This window comes from Cricetulus griseus, chromosome X (assembly GCF_003668045.3).
Source record: "Cricetulus griseus strain 17A/GY chromosome X, alternate assembly CriGri-PICRH-1.0, whole genome shotgun sequence".
NCBI classification, from domain to species: domain Eukaryota; kingdom Metazoa; phylum Chordata; class Mammalia; order Rodentia; family Cricetidae; genus Cricetulus; species Cricetulus griseus.
Window position 1 is genome coordinate 67,013,978 of NC_048604.1, and position 24,558 is coordinate 67,038,535.

Here is a 24,558-nt window from a genome sequence, read left to right on the forward strand (position 1 = left end):
CCTGGCAAGAGAGAGGGTCTTATGTGGCCTAGACTGACCACAAACTTGCTAGATCTGAGAATAACTTTGAACTCTTGATCTTTCTGTCTCAATTTTCAACATGCCAGGATTACAGCAGTGAGCCAACATGTCCAGCTTAAATCAGAACAACTTCATGGAAAGGCCTTGTTTCTTAGTCTTAGGTCAAAGAAGGACACCACAAATGTACATTTATAGAAATTAAGTGATACTTACCCTGCTGATCTTCTGGCCTGACCACTTAAAAAAAGTGATTTATTGTTGTTATTATTATCATTAGTGGTGCATGTTTGTGGATGGTATGTGTGAGTTAGGTGAGAACATCATGTAGGGGAATCCAAAGACAACCTTACATGTCAGTGGATTGAGACAGAGTTTCTTTGTTTTTCCACTATGTATGCCAGCCTAGCTGGCCCACAAACTTCAGGTAAGTATCCTGTCTCAACTCCTGCCGTCTCTGCAGGAGTGCTGGGGTTATGCATCTGGCTTTTATGTGGGTTCTAGCAAGTTGAAGTTACATGCTTGCATGTCAAGCATTTTTACACACCCAGCCATCTCCTCAGCCTCAGCTTATTTTTGAGATAGGGTAACTCAGGCTGACCTGAAACTCATGGCAATTCTCCTGACTCTGCCTCCCCAGTGCTAAGATTACAGGTATAAGCCACTTGTCTAGCTCTCCTCATTTGTATTTATTGTATTTCTGTTAAGTGCCTGTTTTGAAGCTGTCACTGCAGTTTGCTTTTCTCTTCAGTGAGTAGTACTAGAGTTTAAGACTTTAAGGGAAATTTCTCACGACAAAGACACCCCCATCTTGATATAAAATCAGAAGAGATAGCATCTCAACACATGCTCAAATCACAAAATAGAAATATAAGAAATAAGAAAAAAAAAAACCTCCTCCAAATGTTTGTTGCTTCTGACTAATTGATTCCAAACACTTTGAAATGTTTAAATGTCAAGTAATTCAAAGGTCTAGTTACAGCAGAAAAGTAGCTGATCCAGGCAGTAAAGTGCTTGCCTCACAAGAATGATGGCCTGAGTTTGGGTCCTTAGTACAAAAAAATTGAGGGCAGTAGTATGTCTGTAACTTCATTCAATCCTGATGGTGCAGAGACATGCATCTCATTGGACAGACAACCTCAAGCAGTCAGTGAACTCCAAGTTCTTTGATACCCTGTGTCATATAATAAGGCAAAGGATGATAGGGAGGCCAGCTGATGCTACTCTCTGGTTTGGTTTCCAAATGCACTCATGCTAATCACTGCCTGTAACTCAAATTCCAGGCATCTGCTATCTCTTTCCAGCTTCTGCAAGTATCCGAGTGTGTGTGTGTGTGTGTGTGTGTGTATAGCACTAACACATGCACTCACCCATCTGAATATCACACACACAAACAAGCATAGAATACACTCATATATGTGCATATACCCACATGAACAACACACACACACACACACACACACACACACACACACACCACAATCTGCTTTTTAAAATGATCAGTGAGTCAACCATGATGGCACACACATAGAATTCCAGCGCACCAGCTTCGTTTAGAAGTATGGCTATATAAACAGGAAATTTCAGTCGTAGATTTGGAAGTGAACAGTGAATACAACATGGTCCCATCATCTGAATAAAGGCACCAGACACATAGCTAATGAGATATTTTTCTAGCAATAATCCATCTATTAGAGTTTATAGAAGCAAGAGTAACAGAAGACACTAATAATCCACACGAAAACTTCAGATTTTTTTATTTTAAATTTAGTATCTCTACCTTATTAGCTTCAGAGAGGAACATAAAAGCCACATGCAATGTAGCTGAACCATGTTGGTGCAATTTTGACTTGAACTATTCTGATAGGTAGGTGTAGCTGCTAAGAGTTAAATTAAGCTTTGCCTGAATGGCACCTTATTATTTTTCCTTTAGACTACATGGGCAAGTACACTCACATGTGAGTACACTATCCCAAAACACACATGAATAAACATATTCAAAAACTAAATATGAAAGAGAGCTAGAGAATGAGAAGGGAGGAAGAGGAGGGATTCAGAGGACATGAGGGAGCAGAAAGGTTGAGTCCGGGGAAGAATAGAAGAAAACAAGAAAGGAGATACCATAATAGAAGGAGACATTTTAGGTTTACAGAGAAATCAGGCACTAGGGAAAGGTCTGGAGAGCTACAAAGATGACACCAACTAACAATCTAAGCAACAGAGGAGAGGCTACCTTAAATGCCCTCCCCTGATAATGAGATTGATGAATGTCTTATATGCCATCCTATAGCCTTCATCCAACAGCTGGAGAAAGTAGAAGCAGACACCCACAACTAATCACTGAACTGATTTGGAATCCAGTAGCAGAGAAGGACGAGTGAAAAGCAAAGGGGTCCAGACCAGGCTGGTGAAACCCACAGAAACAGCTGACCTGAACATCGGGGAACTCTTGCTCCCCAGACTGATAGCTGGGATACCAGCATGGGACTGATCCAGACCCCAGGAACATGGATTTCATTGAGGAAACCTCGGAAATCTACAGGACCTCCTGTAGGAGATCAGTACTTATCCCTAGCATAGGTGTGGACTTTGGGAGCCCATTCCACATAGAGGGATACTCCCTGAGCCAAGACACACGGGGGTGGGCCTAGGCCCTATCCCAAAGGATACGATAGTCTCTGATGACACCCTATGGAAGGCCTCACCATCCAGGGGGAGCAGAAAGGATATGTGATAGGTAGGGTTTTAGTGGGGGGGGGGAGAGTAGGAGAGGACGGGAGGGAGAAGGGAACTGGCATTGTCCTGTAAAACAACCCTGTTTCTAATTCAAATAAAAAAAGTTGAAAAAAAAAACTAAATATGAATAGTTGCAAAAGGCTTTCTCCTGTACTATAGGGTAGCTCTTCACTCTGAAAGTTGTGTAAATGTCTCTTAAGTTTGATTCAACCCCACTTATTAATTCTTGCAATTATTTCATAAGCTACTGCCTATAGTTGAATTGTTTTCCATTAATAGCTTTGTCTTTAAGTGTTCTATTGCTATGAAGACACCGTGATCACGGCACTTTGAAAAGACAGGGTCTCATATAGCCCAGACTAGCTTCAAACACACCATGTAGCCAAATATGGCCTTGAACATTGCTCCTACTGCTTTAAGCTCATTTTGGGATAAGACATGTGCTACCATGCCTACTTTATGTGACGCTGGGGATTCGAATTTAGGGCTTTGTGTATGTAGAGTAAACACTCTACTTTATCTGAATGTGTGTGAATGTTTATGCCACATTTGTAAGGGTGCCAATGGGAAACAGAATACAACTTCCCTTGGACCTGGAATTATAGGTGGTTATAGGCCACTCGATGTGGGTCTCAAACTTGGGACATCTGGAAGAATGGAAAACTCTTCTGAACTCGAACCATGTCTCAAGTCTCATAAATGAACTTTTTTTTTAGCTTTATTAATTTATTACATTCCAATCCCAGTTCTCCCTCCCTCTCCTCAAACCCTCTACTCCCACCCTCCTCCCATCTGCTCCACGGAGAGGGTAAGGCCTCCCCTAGGAAGTCTATTAAGTCTCTCCTATCATCTAGTTGAGGCAGGACCAAGGCACCTCTCTACCTCCACACCCCTGTGTCTAGGCTGACCAAGGTATCTCTCCCTATAGAATGGGCTCCACTAAGTCAGTTTGTGCATTACTGTTAGGTCTTGGACCCACTGCCAGTGGCCTCATATATTGTCCTAGTCACACCATTGTCACCTATATTAAGGGAGTCTAGTCCTGTCTTATGCAGGCTCCCCATTTGTCAGACCAGAGTCAGTGATCTCAGCCGATTCTGTGGTCGTGAGTCCTTTGTTCATACTATCATATTGCTTCTCCCTCATTTGGATTGCACTCCAGGAACTTGGCCCACTTATTGCTTAGCTGTGGATTTCTGCATCTGCTTCTGTTTCTGGAAAAGGGTTCAAGCTTCTCTGGGGTTATGGATTGTAGGCTGGGTATCTTTGGTTTATGTCTATTATCTACTTATGAGTGAATACATACTATATTTGTCTTTCTTGTTTGGGGTTACCTCACTTAGGATATTTTTTTCCTAGTTCCATCCATTTGCCTGCAAATTTTAGGATGTCATTGTTTCTTACCGCTGAGTAGTACTCCATTGTGTAAATATACTACATTTTCTCTATCCATTCTTCAGTTGAGGGGCATCTAGGTTGCTTCTAAGATCTGGCTATTACAAATAATGCTGCTATGAACATAGCTGAGCAAATGTGACTCCTTCGGGTATATGATCAATAGTGTTATTGCAGGGCCTTGAGGTAGGTTGATCCTAATTTTCTGAGAAATTGCCATACTTATTTCCACAGCAGCTGTACAAGTTTGCACTCCCAGCAGCAATGGAGGAGTGTTCCCGTCTCCACAGCCTCTCTAGCATAACCTGCTATTGGTGTTTTTGATTTTAGCCATTCTGATCAGTGTAAGATGGAATCTCAGAGTGGTTTTGATTTGCGTTTCCCTGATGGCTAAGGATGTTGAGCACTTCAAGTGTCTATTTGCCACTTGAGATTGTTCTGTTGAGACTCCTCTAGTTAGATCTTACCACATTTTTAAATTAGATTATTTGGTGTTTTGAGTTCTTTGTATATTTTGGAGATCAGCCCTGTCAATTGTGGGGTTAGTGAAGATCTTTTCCCATTCTGTCTTACTGTGTTCTTTGCTTTACAAAAGCTTCTCAGTTTCAGAGGTCCCATTTATCAATTGTTGCTCTCATTGACTGTGCTAGTGGTGATAAATTTAGGAAGTGGTCTCCTGTACCTATGTGTTCAAATGTACTTCCTACTTTCTCTCCTATGAGGTTCAGTGTGGATGGATTTATATTGAGGTTGTTGATCCATTTGGACTTGAGTTTTGTGCATTGCAGAAGGTACAGGTCTATTTGCTTTCTTCTACATGTTGACAGCCACTTATACCCGCATCATTTGATGAATAGATTTTCGCTTTTCCGTTTTGTATTTTTAGCTTCTTTGTCAAAAGGTGTTCATAGGTGTGTGGGTTGATATAGGTGACACATTTTCCTCCAAGAAGCCTATACCCCCTAATCCTTCTAAGTAGTGCCATTCCCTGATGTATAAGTGTTCAAGTACATGTGCCTTTGGGGATCTCAAGCCTGCCACAAACCAGGCTATACCCCCTAATCCTTCTTAGTAGTGCCATTCCTGACAACTAAGCTTTCAAATATATGAACCTATGGGGATCTTTCTTTTCTCTCTTTCTTTTGGTTTTTGGAGGCAAGGTTTCTCTGTTTAACAGTCCTGGCTCTGACTCTCCTGAAACTCACTTTGTAGACCAGGCTGGCCTCAAACTCATTGAGATTTACCTGCCTCTGCCTCCTGAGTGCTGAGATTAAAGGCGTGCACTGCTACCACCTAGTCTACCACAAGTTTCAAAGCTCCAGTTCTTAAATTAGTATCTATGGTAGGTCATCATCAGTTGATTCTGTGACGGGTGAGATACGTATGTACTTTTAGTTTTCCACACGTAGACACCCACTATGCCAAACATCACTTGAAGTGGCTTTATGTCTTGAACATACGGTTTTGGTACCTTTGTCGAGAATCCAATGATTATAGTTGTATGTTTGACTCTATGTCCTCTACGCTATCTTACTTCATGGTAAAACTTGTTTATTCATTTGAAACTGGGTGTCATATAGATAAATCTGGTCTCAAATCCTCTATGTGGCTCTTTCAGATCCTCCTGCCTCCAACTCTCAAGTGCTGGGATTCATAGGCATGAGCCTATCATCCGCAGTTCTGTAACACAATTTGGAAACAGGTTATTTTGACACCTCTAGCATTACTTTCTTTTGCTCAGTGTTAGCTATTCGGGAGTTTGTTGCCGCCGCCCCCGCCCCCCCCCCCAGATATGAATGTTGGTGCTTTTCTTTTCAGTTGATGTGAAGAATTGTGTCGCACTGGATCTAGAGACTGCTTTGGATGTAATTTAGACAAAATTGTGTTGATTTCTGAACTTTGGAAGTATTTATTTATTCAACTTTTTTACACCAGACCAACCTCCCCCCCCCCCGCCCCCGATTTTAGGCTGGCAAGATGTGGATTTCTTGAGGCCAAAGCTGCTAATATGTGATTAATCACATTACTGCCTGACCTACGTATGATTGTGGCTCCAAGTTTCTTCCTGCGCATAGTCAGTGGTGGTGTTGAGCATTATTTCTTCCTTTAAAATTTTTTTCATACCATCTATTTTGATCATTTTTCCTTCTTCCAACTCTTCCTCACGCATCCAACTTTATGTTTTCATGTTCTTTTTCTTAAAAACCAAACCAAACCAGTCCTGTTGTGTCTGAATGATGTTGTTTCCCTTGGAGTTATTCACCGCTTCTGGCTCTAACCATATTTCCGATGCTTTTTCTTCATAGACCCCTGAGCCTTGAGAGAAAGGGCTTGATGAAGACATCTAGGACGGAGTGCTCCAATCTCTCTGCACTTTGGAGGACCATTCTTATTTAACTTCCCTGTCTGTTTCTCTTTGCTTTTTAGCGGTCCTGTCACCTCTTTCTTGGTTCTTCACATTTACCCAGAGAAAGCCTCAATGCCATCTTACCCGAGATGCTTCACTACAGTGCGTTTCATGTACAGTGAATTGCGTAGTTAAGTGTGCATGAACTGAGCTTTGACACAGCATTTCATGCTTCTCATGAGACTAGAAAATGTCTCAGAACCCTGACATACCTTGAAGTAGATGGTGTGTGCTAGACTAACGAAGTTTGTATGAATTGGGGCTATGTAGAGGACAGAACCCAAGTTTACGTCTTCTATTTGAAGTTTCTCTCTAACATCCCCACAAAAGGGCACACTGGCTGCATACACTGTGATCAGTATCCGAAAGTTCTAAGTTAGAAGTCCTCGTTTATACAAAGCCACATACATTGTGGAGACAGCTGTTCCTAGCTGTAAGGAGCCTTTCCTTGGTCTTATTATTTTTCTGTAACATGTTCCCATCTCTTTGACTAATTATCACTGGTAATGATTTTGGAGGTTTTCCATGTACCTCCTGATTGTTCCAGCAAAGTTTATATTAGCATTAGTGCCTTGACAAGTTGGGCTCTTTCAATTCCAGGCAACTGAGTGGCTTTCTTTCACCTGGTCTTGTCAAAGTAGCCTTTGGCCTTCAATTAAGATCTTAATCGAAGATTAATTAAGATCTTTCTGGACTCCAAGTCTGCCTTCAAATACCTTTGAAAGATTCATGCCGCCACCTGCTGGCTTATTCAGGCTGTGTGTACCATTCATTTATTTATTATTTTCATTTTCTTTTGTTGAGACAGGGTTTCTTCATTTTGTAATAGAGACCATCCATCCTTACCTGAACCACCGCGATGTCCGGATTAGTGAATTGCAGGTACTTGGAAGGTCCCTAAGCAAAACAATTTTGTGTACTTTGTTATTCATCTGATGCCTAAAGATAACTTAGAATAAGGAGTGATTTATTTTGTTTAGTTGAATCAACCAGAAGACAGCGTATTCTTTGATTTTCTAACACCTGGTATCAAATTTCTTTCAGATGGCTATCCAGTGTTTCTCAATGAATAAAATTTGACAGTTCTCTAAGTTAACTGTTTCTCCAAGGCAAGCACTATACCACTACTGGGCTCAACCTTTCCTTTGGCTTTTAGCAATTATTTTCTGCCACTGCTAGTAAGTAAACCGCTTTGCTGAATTTTCAGTTCAAAATATGGAGTCATTCCATTGCCAGAGAAAGTACAAAAATGCTGACGACCCAAAACTCTGAGCTTAAGCTGTACAACTAGTTCACAACTAAATACCCTGATAATTTAGGAACTAAGGGGTCATTTAGTGAAGTCATTCCTCTGTTTCCTTACCATGAGCTCACCAATTAATCCACAAGAACTTTTAGTCTCCAAGACATACAAGGTGAGATGTCCAAGTAGGCGATATATAGAAAATATGCATATACATGATGTGTGACCTCACATACATTATATAAACGTTTATGTGCCTTTCCCATAAGCTATAAAATAGAGGATAATCCTTCAATATCACATCAAATAGTGGAAATTTAGAAATTTGGTCCGGTCATTGAGTTTTGGTACCGTTATATTTATTCTTCATATTAATTATTCTTATTCAAGATCGCTGCTTGAGCTGAAGCGCCAATAAGCAATCATCCCCTTGTGTGGCCACTCCTCTTCTGTTCTCTCCGCCTTCAGCGCTTTAGTCGGTTAAAAACCAGCGACTGCGGCCATATTTTAAAGCAGTCTTCTGTGGATGTGAGGTTTCTCCCTATATAACAGGGTCTCTGGGAACATTTTTAGTTCCCCTACCACCATGCCTTATGGTGTGTTTAAGGAATTATATCAAGATTCCACAAAATGCTTTTGAACATTTTAAATGTTCTGGTGGGCTTTTCTTGATACTTCCTTCATATCTTGATATTTGTAATATTTAGGCAATTTTTCATTTTTTTTAATGAATATTTCTTTGTCAGGCACTTTGTTGCCTCCTCTCGTGTGGACTTACCTTTACCTTTCTATATTTTTACTCCATTTTTATATTTTTGCCCATCGGGGCCACGGATACCTGACCATTGTGTCCTCCTTCCGTTTTTCTCCCATGCCCATCGGGGCTGTGGATACTTACTTGCCTTTTCATCCTTTCTGGTTTTATCCCCTCTTCCTCTTCTTTTTCTTCTTTTTAGTCTTAGAAAACTTGCCCATCCGGGCTGTGGATACCTGCTTTTATTTTTTTTTTTTTCCTTAGCCCATCGGGGCCATGGATACCTGCTTTCCACACAAACCGAATTTCTTGGTCCATCGGGACCTTGGATACCTGGGTTTAGTGTTTTTCCTTGCCCATCGGGGCCTCGGATACCTGCTTAATTTTTGTTTTCTTTTCCTTTTTGCCCATCGGGGCTGTGGATACCTGCTTAAATTTTGTTTTCATTGCCCATCGGGGCTTTTAGTGGATGGAAATATGCTGATTTTGTGAGTTACTGTCCTACTGGAAAATTAATCCTTTTTTTCCCTATGCCTCTTGCTGCTGCTGCTGATCATTTGGTTGTGTGTGAGTGAACCTATGGCTTAGAAAAATGACTTTGTGCTTCAACTGAGTGAGTGTTCAGGGCGTGGAAAGTTCGTTTCCGCCATTTTATGGTTGCTGCATGATATGGGCATTCTCGAGCCAATTATGCCAAGAATTAGGGAGTCGAGGTGGACAGTGGACTGGACAGAGGCAATCATTGTGTTATCCACCAGCTAAAAGCTTTTTATGTGTGGGTTTGGACTTGATTTGTGGGTTTTCTTTTAAGAATCATGGTAACCGAAAGCAGAAAACCAAGGAGCTGTCGTGTTCATGTGTGGTGTTAGGTGAAATGTGCAGAGGGGTAGGGCTTGAAATGGACATTTCCATATTGCTGGGGAACTCTGTCCAGTTCTAAGGGGTGCTTCTTATGGTCATCAAAATGGCGTCTCGGACCCTGTGCCCAAAATTCAACAGTCCAACCTCTGTTCTAATAGTTATCATTGGAGGTAGGGCATTTAGGTTATAAAAGAGAAGATGGGGCTCAAGGTCTTGCTGCAGTATAACGTGGTGGGCTTTGCTTTTCACATGGTAGGTTGGTGGCTAAATTAGCCCAGGGCACAATGTGGCACATGGTCATGAGTGGCTAAGATGGCGGTTTATTCTGTGATGAACCCTCAAAGGTACACCCTTGGAGGAAGTTGTGCAGGCTTGAGACAGAGTTTCTGGGGTCTTGGGCATGTTTTATGGGGTCTTGGGCATGTTTTATGGGGTCTTGGGCATGTTTTATGGGGTCTTGAGAAGGTTTTGTGGGGTCTTGATGTGCTTTGCCCAAGGTGAACTTGGTGCATTAAGATAGCAAGTGGTTGGTTCTACCTTGTGCCACTCGAAGCCCAACTGACTTAATCAGAAATGGGCGCTATTTTGAAGTATTTGCTGCTTCTTGACTTAACCAGTCAAAAATGAGCACTACTACTTGGTGTAGAGGATGGTAGTACACTGTGTGAAGACTCTCTGTCCTTCAAGGACTTGTGTTACTTTGGTACCTTACATTTGTCTTTAGTCATCGTTATTTGAAGTGTCTAGCTGGCTGCGAGAGCACATGCTTGTGATTCTAACATTTGAGGTGATGAACAACAATCCGATCTGAGAGAATTGAGGCTGGAGGCTCCTGAGGTTGAGGTCAATGTGGGTTGCTGACTGAAACTTCACCTATTAAAAGAAAGAAGAGAATCAGTGATGGGGTCAAGTTAAAGTATCTATCTCCCCAAGGATAGTACCTAAGATTGTTTCGGGCAGTTGACATATTCACTTGCCCTCCGATTTGTCATAGATGGTCTTTTGCGGTGTTCTACATATGGTGGTACAAGCTAAGCTTCACCCCATTCCTTTATATTGCTTCAGTGGCCTAAGACTTTTCTATTCACTCCCTGGCCTCTGATTTAGCCAGCACTTCGATCTCAAGCAGTTCTCCAGGCCTGCTGTGGGCTTAGTGGTAACCCTGGCCAGAGTCATAATGGACCACAAATAAATCACTGGCCAAGAGGTGGAATTCTACTTTCCTCCAGAGGATCATCTACATACATGGCTAATGCTGGGGTTGAATTTTGGTATACATGAATGTTTTGGATGTCAGCAATAAGTCTGATATTGTGGTTTGCTAGTGCTTGTATTTAAAGCTATAGTGATTATAGGAATGTATTTAGGGTCTTTGTTTACTTGTCGAATTCATTTTAATTACCTTTAATGAGTTTTGCTTCAGAATCCTTAAAGTTTTTAGTTTCTTTTAAATTCATTAACTTTTTTGGCAGATGATACTAAAATTACTGGCTCTTAAAAATTTGAGTCTAGTGACACAGATACTATTACTGTAAAGTTAGTTTTGTGATTGGATATCAAAAGGAGTATCTGAAGATTTACAGGCTTTGCTTTTATTACCATCCTTGATGCTACATTGACTAATGAATGACTTGACTCAACAGGCAGGAGCCTTGAGTTGTAGTGGTCTGGTGTTCTCTATCAGACTTACTATTAACATTAATGCCTACATTCCAACTTTCTATGGTTTCTTGCTGTTGTGGCATGCAGTTTCTCAAGACCCAGCAAACACTGCTGCCCTGCCCCAGTCCCCAGTCCCCAGTCCCCAGTCCCCAGCCCCAGCCCCTGCCCTAGCCCAACCCCCCTGCCCTAGCCCAACCAGCCCTGCCCAAGCCAGGCCCAGGCCCAGCCCCAGCCTCAGGCCCAGCTCCAGGGCCAGCCCAGCCCAGCCCCCCAGCCCCAGCCAGGCTCACCCCAGCCCCAGGCCCAGGCCCCAACCCAGGCCCCAGCCCCAGCCCCAGGCACAGTCCCCTAGCCCCAGTCCCCTTCTCCTTAGAGATATTCCAATCTTCATTGATTGAGTGCTAAAAATGCAGTGTCCATTACTCATCCTGGAAAACTGAGATATCCTGTCTCTATCCCCCACTCCATGCTGACTGCCTGAGTCCTGATTTTCACTTAATGCACACAATCCAACTTGTCCATGGACTTATAGTATTATAACAGAATTCTTGCCCCTCATATGTTAATCAAGAAACACCAATTGAACAATGGTTTCATTTCAGAGAACTGCCATCAAGGCACTATCTCCTAAGTCTCCTTTAAGGAAGGAAAAACCATTCTGTCATTGCTTCAGTAGTCACAGTCCCATTTTCTGACCAGTGCTCAGTAATCTTTTCTCACACACTGTCTTGAGCACTCTTTGCACTGAGTAATTTTGATTGCCCATAATTTATCCATTGGATTAAGCCCTATCTGGTCCAGCCTCATTTGCATTCAGCAGAGGGGCAAACACAAGTCTGTTATCAGACAACTAAGGTGCTTAGTCCCAATTCTCAAGGCCTTGGCTATTAAGAGGGCCACTATATCCTGTTTGTATGCTGGCACCGGTGCTATCATCCCAGGTTACATCATTTAAATTGATGGAAATCAATTCATTTGTCCATAATACTTTATACTAGTCCCATCAGCTTCCCTTATTTCAGCTGAAAACGGCACTGGGACAGTTTATGTGTATAATCCTGATTAGGAACTGAACCCTTTCTCAAGGTCCTTGTATAACCTTAATGTATAACATTAATAGAGTGCTGATTACCTAAAGCCTCTTGCATGATTGTGTAAACTGCAGTTGCTCAAGTCTGCGTTACTAACCAAGATCTCATACCCCCACACCTTAATGGGTGACAATGGGGGGGGGCGCCAACTGATAAGGCCTGTTCTTTGTTCTGGTCTTTTGGCTGTGCTGGGGATCAAACTTAATCATGTGCAGGCTAGTAGAGCTCTCTGCTATGGAGCTACAGCTCCACCTTGTGGTTGTTTTGAGAATGAGTCTTTATGTATCCTGGGCAGACGCTTGAGCATTTCAGTCCCGGTTAGTAAAACTACAGGCATTGCCACCACTTCTGCCTGTTTTTATATGCGCAGCTGCATTTGTCCCTCTTCCTGGGCATTGGATAAAGAAACAAACTCATTTATTTAGCAAGAACTTTGACCTCAGATTCAATCTGTTCTGTTTTTAATTTCCAGGCTGGCCTTGAGCTCAGATCAAGCCTTCACTTCACAAGTGCTGGCATAACTGTTGTCTACCATGCCCTGCACTCTCTCAGATTGTGAATGTGCATTTTGCTGTAGTAGTATGCATTGTGTAAAAACCTTAGCTACTCATTTGTATTGCAGCAGGAGGTGCCTAGTACTTAAGATCCTTAACACAGTTAAATGTGCACAGTTTAATTGTCTTGTACATATTATGTCCACAGTTGCGCCTTTTAGATCAGAACTCCTGAATGTGTATCAAAGTAGAGACTCACTAACTCTGTAGTCTCTTTCTTGAGAGTACAGAAATAATTCCAATATTATCAGTGGTCCTTCATTTAATGGAAATATGTGTTGTTCACTTAAAGCCACTTTCTTAACCTGCTAATGTACACGACGGCAACTTCAGGAGGATCAGTTTTACTCTCACTTTGAAGTACGGCAGTTGTGTTGACCTATAAGGTCCCATTTTGTGGCTTGCTAATGTCTGATTGCATCTGTGCTTTTCTGTTCACTACAGAAGGAAATCACTCCTCACCCTTATGCCTTTCCCTTTCATCAGGGAATGCATGTTGCCAAGATCCTTATATTTGAATGGTCAAAGTGTAAAACTCTAATTAATGGCCACAACCATGTACCTTGAGTATTAGTGGGCCTATGCACATGATGTATTTCATTTGAATAAGATCCTACTCTCAGACCCTTTTGCAGTACAGCAAGGGTCACAAATCTCTTGGCTTCTTCATCTTCCTGGACACTGTATAAGGATATCCTCTCCTTTCCACGCCCTTTGATTTCTAGGAGTGTCCATTACTTTAAGGTCTTGATATATGTATGAAAGGTGTGGCTTTAATTAACCACATGATGTCCCCTGAACATTAATGTACATAATAGGGACAGGATCCATTCATTTTAATACAAAGATTTGGACAGTTGATGTGCAAAATTGCAGTTATTCATAACCTTACTACCTTTAAGACTACTGTGTCTCTTTTGCACTACTGCAAGGGATACTGTTATTTCCCAGGGTCCCTGCAAGTGGACCATTAATTTATATAGGGAAATTTTCCTTTGTCTTTGTCAGTAGACAAAGTCATCCTTTTCATTTGCAGTATAGCAGGGTATGCTGATCAACCGAGGCTGCCTTCTTTTGGACTGTTAGTATGTATTATGTTATGCATATGCATTTCCTCCTGCTCTGTGCACTAGAAAAGGATCCCACTCACTTCCTTATTACCTTCCACAGGAAGTGGAAAGTTCAAATGCACAGTGTCTAAGCACTTGTATCAGAAACCCTGTATCCTCTCTCTCTGCTTTAAAGCAGAAAGAGGCTTTTTAAAAACTTTGTGCCCTTCATTTGGACTTCAATGTGCATTACCAGAGTTGTCCATCCTTACCTTTGGAATAGGATTTTACATCCTTGTACTCTTGACATCAGAGGCATGTTAGCTATTTTGAGCACTTCTCATGAATATTAATATGTACACTTACACATGGACCTGTGTAGCAGAAAGGGTTCCTAAGTTTCTACCTTTTGACCGGGGCAGCTGAGGAATGCTAACTGTTTATAACCTCAGCATCTGGATGATTACTGTGCAATAATGTCAGTGGTAGAGAGTACCAATTATTACTTGGACCTCTGTACTCTCTTTGCATACCATCAGAGATACCGACCAACTAAGCCCCTGAATTGTTAGTGTGCATATTTTTAATTATGAATGCCTAGAATACTATGTTCTCATACCCCCTTTGTATTACTGCAGGGGCTGCTGATCCATCTAAAACATCTGGGACTATTAAATGAGCACAGTGACTCTGACCAATGGCTTATTTTGGGACTACTAATAGGCACAATGGCTTCTCTTGATGGTTTATTTTCTCCTCTGACATGTTGAGCAAATCCCCTCCTCTAGTTTCCCATTGGCACAATAAAGTAAAATGCTGCAGTGTGTCTATGCTTTGTACACCCAACAATGACCCAGGTTTCCATCCCTTTTGCATTGCTCTAGTATATAAACCCCTAAATATCCATGATCTCACCCTTTACACAGTCTTCCCTCTGCCCAGCCCCTAGCTTGTCCATGGACCACTCTTATGGACTACTAATTCTCACAATCCAGTTGTTGAAGAAGATTTTACACCCTTTCCCCAGTTCCATCACTCCGTCCCTTCTGCTTCTCTGTTGAGTAATATTGACTGGGCAAGACCCTTCTCTTGATTTAAAGTCATCAATCCCAGAAGCCATGAGTTTACCCATTTCATGTGGCTGCAATGATTCAGTTGCACTCTCCTTGGTTCTACCCATTGAATAGAAACACTTGTACTGCATTATTCTGTCATTACCCAAAACACCCCATGTGTCATTAATGAACACAGTACCCATCGACTGTCCCACCGTTCAGCCCATCTGCCCAAGAGCTCCCTACTACTTGGATGTATTTATACATGTGAAATATCAAAAGCAGGCCAAAACTAGGTGGATGAACCTTCGCTCTTTAGTTTTCATTTCTTAATTACTCTTGATTCCATTTGCTAGCACATTCTAGGGCCAAGGTCATTCCTGCCCACCTTTATTAATGCTTTATTGTGCAAAAATATTTCAGGCAAGTTGCTCAGGGAGCTGGATTGCCACCTTTTGTTTGGGGCTTTCCTTACATAGTATCAACTGAAAATTGTCTCCCAGAGAAAAGAAAGGATGCTTAGCTAGCACTTTCTTTACATTCTTCCTCCAGGAACCAGCTGCCTGCTTAAGAAATTCAAACTTGTTTCTCTTTTGTATATTGCTACTGTACAGTGCCAACTGCCAGAAAAGTTGTTGAAAGTTTATGCTTTAAGAAAGACATTTGGATCTCAAGGTGAAGTTGATTATGTGATCATTAGCTTTGCTGAAGTAAAATAGCTATTTATATTCTATATCTGATCACCAAGCAGTGTCTCTCATTTTACTGAGGGTGGTGAGTCTGTGGCTAAGTCATTATGTGTTGTTATTCTGATACCTTCAAAGCAGTTGTAGAGTGGAATGCTTAGGGCCAGTATGTTTGTTTGGTCTGTGCTATCAATTTAAAAATAAAAATCAATCTTTATGGCCTTTAGTGTCATTATCTTTTAAGAAAATGACCAAACTTTCTAAATTTGGTCCGACATATTGAACACCAGCTCCTACTTATTTTCAAAAGGTGGCTGTGAAAGGATTAAATGAGAAAACATGTTAAGTGGCCATCACATTTGATTAATTCTCTATATCTGACATTAAATGCTGGCAATGATTTCATAGCTTGAAACCACCCTAAAGTGTGGGAACTTTAAAATAATGGAGCCTGTTTCCCCACTTTACATTTTAAAACATATCTGCCAACACTTGAGAGAACACTTTGAAGAGAGATCTGCCTAGTAAGAAAATGCCTGTCTCTAGTGGAAAGGATGTTTTGCGGCCGTCAAATATTTAAGCTTTTTGGTTTTGTTCTTTAATTATTGTGTGTGTGAGAGAGAGTGAGTGTGTGTGTGGGTGCATGTGTGTCTGTGTGCGCGCACGCGCGTGCTCACATGTACACTCAGGCATTCACATAGTGACCAGCAATGGGAACTGGTTCTTCTATCTTCTGGGTCCTGGAGATCAAACTCAGATCGTCAGGTTTGGCAGCAAGTGCCTTTACCCTCTCAGCCATCTTGCCAGTCTGCTGCTGAGTATTTAATGTGACATTGCTGATGAAAATAGTCATCGCCACAGCAGTTCTTCAAAGTTACTGAGAAGACGATACTATTTTTCTGAGAAGGACATCAAGAAATCTACCCAGTTCAGGTTGAACTTCAGCTCTTCAGACAGGTACAGAAGACTGGCTGTTTAGAATACAGTAAGTACTACTTTGTAGCTATTAAACAATCCTTCCCATTCAATTTTCTTCCTCTTAAGTGCCAGCCACTGCAAGTCAGACAGAGTGAGCAGAAGCTCTTCTCAACTCATGAACAATGCATATTTATGCCAATGAAATTGTAGAGTTAATATTGTGTGCCCAGGCCTATGCCAGAGTACACTGAAATGAGAAGGGATGATATCTTACATAATTTCTTCCCTGAGATGCTTGTGTTGTTGAACACTTAATGCAATATAAACACACTTGAAATCATTTTAGGAAATGATGGTCAAGCACTGTCTCTTGTGAATTATAAATATTTTAGTAAGTCTACTGGGGTTGGAATGTCATGACCTCTTGAAGAAAGTGTACTTCCTTTGCACCCTTGATCCAGATTACTAGTGCCATCTGAGTAGTTCAGTTGGCTGATTTGAATGCCATCTGTTTGTACCTCTTGGAGGCATGGAAAGATATTAAGAGTAAAGGACTCCACCATTATACTTGGCTATATGCCAAAGATGGCAAGGGATGGTCATTGAGTCCCAGAAGCTTGAGCTTGGGAATTAAGTTTAGGAATTGGGGGTACAAATGTAATAATTTGTCTCTTTTAACCATTTTTACTGAATTTCTACCCCAGAACAGATGACAATCATTTTACCAAAAGGGCAAAGGAGAAGAATAAGTTTTCCTAGCCAGCCTGGCTATATTCTACTTTATGGTGTAGTTTATGCACCCTCCTGCTTTCCATATCTTCCTTTTTTAAAATTCATTCATTCATTCATTCATTCATTCATTCATTCATTCATTTTGTTTTTGTTTTTTGAGACAGGATTTCTCTGTGTAGTCTTGCTGGCCCTGGAACTCACTCTGTAGGCCCTGGAACTCACTCTGTAGACCAGGCTGGCTTCAAACTCAAGAGATCCGCCTGCCTCTGCCTTCCGAGCCCACCAAGGCCGCCCGAGCCCGCCTGAGCCCGCCGAGCCCGCCCAAGGCCGCCCGAGCCCGCCCAAGGCCGCCCGAGCCCGCCCAAGGCCGCCTGAGCCCACCAGACCATCTGTAAGGAGATCTTGTGCCCTCTACTGGCCTGCAGAGATAAATGCAGACAGAATACTGTACACATAATAAAGAGCTCCATAGAACCGTGTCATGATCTAGCTCTCACAGTTGGCAACTATCTTCAGGCTGCCTGGACTACATTAAGAATGAATGAACTTCCTCCCAAGCTGTCCAACAGCTTGTCCCAGACTTTTAGGAATTTGTACACAAAGAACCCAGTAGAACAAGTAGATCAGAAGATGCCTATGAGCCACACCTTCATTAAGCAATGGGAAGTGGACGTAGTGCATTTTGCCAGCTGACTGTGCAAAACCCTTTGACAGAAGCAGACCAGGCCTCTGCATGTGCACTGCCCTATAATCTAGCCGCTGCCCAGGTTGCATCCTGCTCTCCCAGTCTAGTTAGCCTGTTCTGCCTGTCCCTTGTCCTTTGTCCACCCGCTCACTCCTGGGGAAGATGGCTATATTTGTGTAGTCAGCCATCAGGGAACTTCACAAGTTTAAACAAAACAGGGAACAAGAAAACACATTTAATAAAAAAAAAGGAAAAGAAATGAAAGGTCTTTGAAATGTAGACACATTTTTCAATATCAAAGACTTGTTTTTCCTTTTCACAACTCATAAAACTTGGGGAATCCATGAGAACATATCTGTAACTCCCAATCCCAAGTTCTTACCATCCCAATTCCTGAAACCCTGGTCTGTGCATATAAATATTGTATTGCTACTAATCCAATTATCTTTTGTTATCAGGGTATAACTATCATTGGAATTGGTTTTCCCGGGATGAATTTGGAGTTGGTTTTGTGCCCCGACTGCTCTTAGAAGGATGAATGATAGACAGCATCCAAAAGTAAGTATTGTTGGAGTTACTAACTTGGCTGATTGAGATAATCTCTGCCTTTAAGGGTCTAATGGGTTGTTTTCTTTTACCAGCTGGGCTTCCCCCCCCCCCCCCCCGCAACAGTTTTTGTAGTCTAATGAAAGCCTTTTCTTTCTTCACAGGGACCATCCCAGCATGGGACTCAAGGACTGATGGCAGCTGACACAGGCTTCATTCAAATTCAGCACATTTTTTCCTTTTGAGCCTCCGGACAAGCTCTAGCCAACCTCAGCAAATAATTTGCATGGCCATATGGAGAAAAAGGTACTTTGGAGAAGTGCCTATTCTTGAATTTCTGTCTGGTTTTAATGCTTCAGTTTTCTGCAGCCTCTTGTAAAAGCAGAACCAGCAATTCCTACAGCATTTTCTTCTTGCATGTAAACGTACATTTTAAACTTATACCATATATTTGGTCTGTTTCCATTGAGGTGCCAAGGGTGGTAAGCATATTTGATCTACACTTCAAACAATGAGAGGTAAATCAATAAAGCACACCTCTTCTCATTTCATAGTCATTTAGTCAATGAGACATTTGCCTTGTGATTAGGCCTTGAAATCATTCCCACCATTCTTAGACAAACTGAATCTGTAACAGTTCTGTTTTGAAATGCCTAAAGACAGAACCTGTGAAGGCTAGTTTCTGGCCCCCTGTCCTTTTGTATTCTTGATAGAGTAGATATAGCTATTATCATAAATGGCATTTTGTAGGCCTGTCACAATTCTGGTTTCTCTGAATATCCTTGAACTCTGGAGGTGCAATGCTACAGCAGTTGCTAGAGATGCATAATTTTGGCAGTGTTTCTAGCATGCTATTACTTAAAGCACAAATTAAAAGAGGGAAACACCCCACAACTAGGTGACAGGTACTTTGATTAATGTAGCTTTTAAAATAACATTTCTCAAAGCAGTCAGGGGCAACACGCTGGAGGATTCTTACAGAGCTCGGAATCTGGATAGAGTTTTTCTAAGTGGCTTCATAGTCCACTTGGTTGAGAAATCGTGGCTTCTCCTTGCACTGGTTTCAACTCTATTTTGTTTAACTCCTTTATTCCTGGTGTATTTGAATGTACAAGAGTTTAAACAATCTATAATATAAAGGATTACTCATGGGTAGACAATAGAGAATAAAGGCAGAAAGGAGCTCAGAGGGAGCAATTCTCATATCACTTAAGTCGATAGCCGTAACAACATAAAGTACAAATCTGTAAGGGTCTACCCTCCAAGCCATACCACCACCAACAAAAAGTCTACAGGATTAACACAACTGTTGGATACTACATAATGAAGCAAATTTCTCAATGTACTTCATTTCAATAATTTTTCTTTCACCTCTTTTCCAGATCTTCCCCAAGAAGTATGGGCTTGTTGCTTTCCAGTGCTGGTGACCTGTTCCCTTTGACGATCCCTAGGTGGAGATGGGGCATGAGGATCCTCCAAGGGAATAGCTCACCACCATTGGACAATAGCCCTAGCCCTGGAGATTTTAGTGAGACCCTTTGCTGAACCCAACAAAGTCAAAGATAGCCACCCTACATCACAATAGGTAAGTTTTATGGGATAGTGCAATAAGTAATTTTAATTTTGATCTTGTTTTTCATTTTTGTCAGCTTTTATTTTATGTATGTATGTATGTATGTATGCATGCATGCATGCGTGCTGTCAGCCTGTGCACCTGCACACCAGAAGAGGGCACCAGATCCCATTATAGATGGTTGGTTGGGAGCCACCATGTAGTTGATGGGAATTGAACCCTAACCCTGAGTGTGAAAAATAATTTTAATTTTGGTCTTGCTTTCCAATGTAGTCAGTCTTTTACTTGAGTTATGTTTTGAGTTTTTGTTTTTGTTTTTTTTAATGTATGAGTGTTCTGTCTGCATGTACACCGTCATGCCAGAAGAGGGCACCAGATTGTATTACAGTTGGTTGTGAGCCACCATGTGGTTGCTGGGAATTGAACTCAGGATCTATGGAAGGGCAGCCAGTGCTCTTAACTGATGAGTCATCTTTCCAGCCCCATACTTGAGTTATATTTATCATTTTCCTGTGTCTGTTTTGATAAGAAGTGCTTCCTGACTAACAAGGAAGCATCTTGCTGTAAGACTGAAGGTGGTTGTGTAGGGTAGAGCTGCACAGTGTAGTAGAGAACTGTAACTTAGCTCTTCATATGGTTCTTTTTCTTCTAGGAGAAACCCTGCTGCACAGTAGTGGCACTGACTTCATGAGCAAGTCATTCTGTTTCACCTGGTTCTCAAAGTCCCTGGAAGCTCTGGGGGAGAACCTTACCAGCTGTTTGAACGCTTCGAGATTCATGGTGCTACCCATGGGGTAGAATATCCAGTGAGTAACTTATCTTTTTCTGCTAACATTAATGATGACGAATGTCTCTAACTACGAATGGAAACCTGGCTGAAAATGATACAGAAGTATCTATTAGCAGGCACAATTGAAAGAACCAGGACCCTCTAGTACTTCTTTCCTGACATTCACACAGCTTCTTTTGTTCTTTGTAGCTCCATCTACCAGGTCATCCATCATCCTTCCCCAAAGCAGTACAGAAAGCTGGGTCTTCTGCAGGATCACGAAAGGAAGCCAGCTTTAAGAGCCAAGGACCAACATGTCTGCATCTTAGCACCACAACAGAATGAAGTAAGCTGCCAGCACCGCAGTCCTCTGAGGATTGGCATAAGGTGGTGCTGGGTGGAGTGTGGTGGTCTAATGTGATGCTGTGAAGTAGGGCCAAATACATGACGGAGGATGATCAGGCTTCCACATTATCAACTGGGTTCACAGCAGCAACTCAAAGTCTATCTGCTCAACAGTTGGCATCACACAGGAATACAGCCTCTAGTTGTCTTATTTTTGGCTTGGTGCTCTGCCATTCTTAGAGGCTTAAATAGAGGAAAGCCTTAAGTAGTTTGTTTTCTGCTGGAAGGATTTGTTTTCTGCTCCATCTGTGAGAATTTAACAGTTAAGATTTCATGTAAAAAGAAACCGAAGTTTCTGAAGCAGACATTATAATTGTGAAGGATATAAAAACCAAGCACATTTTCATAAAATGACAGGGAAAGTGAAGCTAACAATTAAAATATGCAGTCACTTGTGACGCTGGCACTTATGGAAATCAGTAAATCTATGTAACAGAATGTTAAGAGGTCTTCATCCTGTGTGTAAATTTCCTGCTCCTTAGTTGTATGACCTTTGCCAGTGTACTCTCTGGTAAGACTTGTCTGTTTGTGAAGGTCAAGTGAAATCATGAATGGAAAGTGCTTAACATACATAGTGCCTGGCAAGTAAAACGTATACCCTGGAGTTGCATAATAAGGTCAATTGGTACAAAGTTAAGTGAGTACAAACATTCTGCAGTGAGCACAGTTGACATGCTTGTTTGGTTCCATGTTATGGAATCCCTAAGCTAAAAAGTATGCATTTAATCAGAAGAGCATCTGCCTTAGTATAGTAGGGGACTGTGATGTACTATTATAAGGAGTAGTATAGGTAGTAACGGTATGGGAGTCATTACTGTACTAATGGCACTTTTTCTTCCCCTTCCCTGCCATGTTTTTTTTTTTTTTCCTTACCCTCTTATTGTTGAACTTTGCTTGCTTCCTTCAATTTTAAGTGTGCATTGTGTTGTATGTCTATTTCCTCATTGTTCTATGCATCTGTTTCTTCCTTGCTTTATGTGTCTAATTCTTATTCATTATATCTATTTCTTCCTAGCTTTGTGTGTCTTAATTTTTTGATGTATCCATTTCTTCCTTGCTTTATGTGTCTTTCTTCCTAGCTTTGTGTGTCTAGTTTTTCTTTGATGTAATCATTTCTTCCTTGTTTTGTATGTGTTTCTTCCTTGCTTTGTGTTTCTTTCTTGCTTTGTATGTTTCTTCCTTGCCTTACATGTCTTTCTTCCTTGCCGTGTATGTCTTTCTTCCTTGCCGTGCATGTCTTTCTCTCTTGCCGTGTATGTCTTTCTTGCTGTGTATCTCTTTCTTCCTTGCCGTGTATCTCTTTCTCCCTTGCCGTGTATGTCTTTCTTCCTTGCCATGTATGTCTTTCTCCCTTGCCGTGTATGTCTTTCTTCCTTGCCATGTATGTCTTTCTCCCTTGCCGTGTATGTCTTTCTTCCTTGCCGTGCATGTCTTTCTCTCTTGCCGTGTATGTCTTTCTTCCTTGCCGTGTATGTCTTTCTTCTGTGTATCTCTTTCTTCCTTGCCATGTATGTCTTTCTCCCTTGCCGTGTATGTCTTTCTTCCTTGCCGTGTATGTCTTTCTCTCTTGCCGTGTATGTCTTTCTTCCTTGCCGCGTATGTCTTTCTTCCTTGCTGCGTATGTCTTTCTTCCTTGCTGTGTATCTCTTTCTTCCTTGCTTTGATGTCTGTGTCTTCCTTGTGTGTCTTTTCCTCCTCTAATCTACAGTGTATCTTACTTATTTCCATGCTAATTTCTCTGCTAACTTTTTCCTTGTAGAGTTTTGTCTTGTTTTCACCTCTGGTGCCTGTGTGATCTGTGCCTTGTTTTGGTTAGATATGGCTCTTTTTTTCTATCTGGTTGCCATTTCTGTTAGCTCTTCTTTCACTCTTTCTGCCTCTCATGCCCCCTTTTGGTCACACGCTGTATGCACTTTCGGTGTGATGTTTGTCAGCCCTTTGACGTAACATTTCACATTTTTCTTTCTGCTGTTACATTCTTAGCACATGGTTCTCTTTATTGCATCTGCTTTCTGCTTTTTTTGGGCTGTTTTCTCTTTTTTCCTTTGTAGCTGTGTCTTTTTGGTATTTGTGATCTCTGCATTAATCCATTGCTTTGTATTTACTTGGGTTTCTTTCTCTTTAACATTCCCCTTTCTACTACTCACTCTGAGCATTTCAGTCTCTGTCTACCTCCCTTACTCTAATCTTTTCTTGGGTATTTCTTTGTGTATGTGTGTGTCATGTGTCACAGAGAGTCTTCTTAGCCCCTTCCCAATAGGTGCTGAATGTTGCCAGTGGCTGTTCTTCATGCCAGACTGACATGCGAAATAATCTGACAGCACTCCCGTCAGGATGGAAGTAGAACTGAAATGACCACATGAAAAGGCTCAAAGTGGAAGACATGTTTTGTGACTTGACTTGAAGACCAAGATACACAGAAGGCCTGTATGAGCTGGCTGGCTGGACAGAATGCTCATAACTCAAAGAGAGGGGCTGCTTCTACAGAACTCACGTGAAGTCTAAGAACTGAGACCTGTGTCATAAGACACAAAACCTAAGCTAAGTCCAAGCCCAAGATCTAAGGACTCAAGCCTATATGGACAGAAGGTCTAAGAGATAAAGGCTAGAAATTGGAGGCCTATGGCCTAAAACTCTGGGGGGAATAGAACCCCAAGACCAGGGGAAATCTGAAGATGAGATCCCCCTTTTCCTGGGACATTATCAGCACTCCCTCTGTTTCTTAGATTTCCATTTAAGCCAGATTTGCTTGAGATGTACTTTTCAATGGTGTCATTTACTATAAAGAAACAAGCTTTTAGAATGACAGTATTGTACAGGGGTCAATCTTTAGTCTGTTTTAAACTTGATTTAGCCATTTGTTAAATTTTTGATGTTTTAAAACTTCCATTTCTCTTCACATCTGCTCCACTTGAGAGAGAGAACAAAATCCAGCCAGTGGTATCTAGTCTGACTTTTGATATTCCCCTAGAAGCAAGCATCCATACAGATACTGTACTTCCATCCTCCATAACTCAGAAGCCCTAGGCTATGAGAAAGGAAAGCATCAGACTGTTAGGGGAGAACAGTATCAGGCTATCTAGAGAAAATATGAAGACCTACTCCAGACCAATGAGAAGAATTAGACAAGCAATATGCAAATGTGCCGACCTTCTGAGAAGGACCAGCCAGCATTACCTTCCTTCTTTGGGCTTAGGTGAGCAGGAAATGGATTTCTATTAATGATAGCAGTGATTAGGTTTGGGACAGACTGAAGTTTGAATTCCCTGCTCTTTGTGGTGGCCAAGTAATTTGGTGCAGGACAGTGAACCTACTCCTGGGTTTAACACCCACCTTTAGGATTAATGATGAGAGAATTTGGGACTGTTTAACAGGCTTCATGTTTCTCCTACCCCTCCTCCCCCTTTAAGAGAGAACTT

At 41.6% G+C, this 24,558-nt stretch overlaps 1 protein-coding gene across 1 annotated transcript in view; it reads right to left on the reverse strand.

The window, feature by feature from the left end:
* Nucleotides 1-6,034: 6,034 nt before the first annotated feature.
* The window catches only part of LOC103162738 (SH3 domain-containing protein C23A1.17), a 37,332-nt gene continuing 18,808 nt past the window's right edge, over nucleotides 6,035-24,558 (reverse strand). Inside the window, exon 2 of the mRNA XM_027432927.2 lies at nucleotides 6,035-10,287. Coding sequence (XP_027288728.1) covers nucleotides 10,135-10,287 — 153 coding nt within the window. The 3' untranslated portion in view covers nucleotides 6,035-10,134. The remainder of the gene's footprint in view (nucleotides 10,288-24,558) is intronic.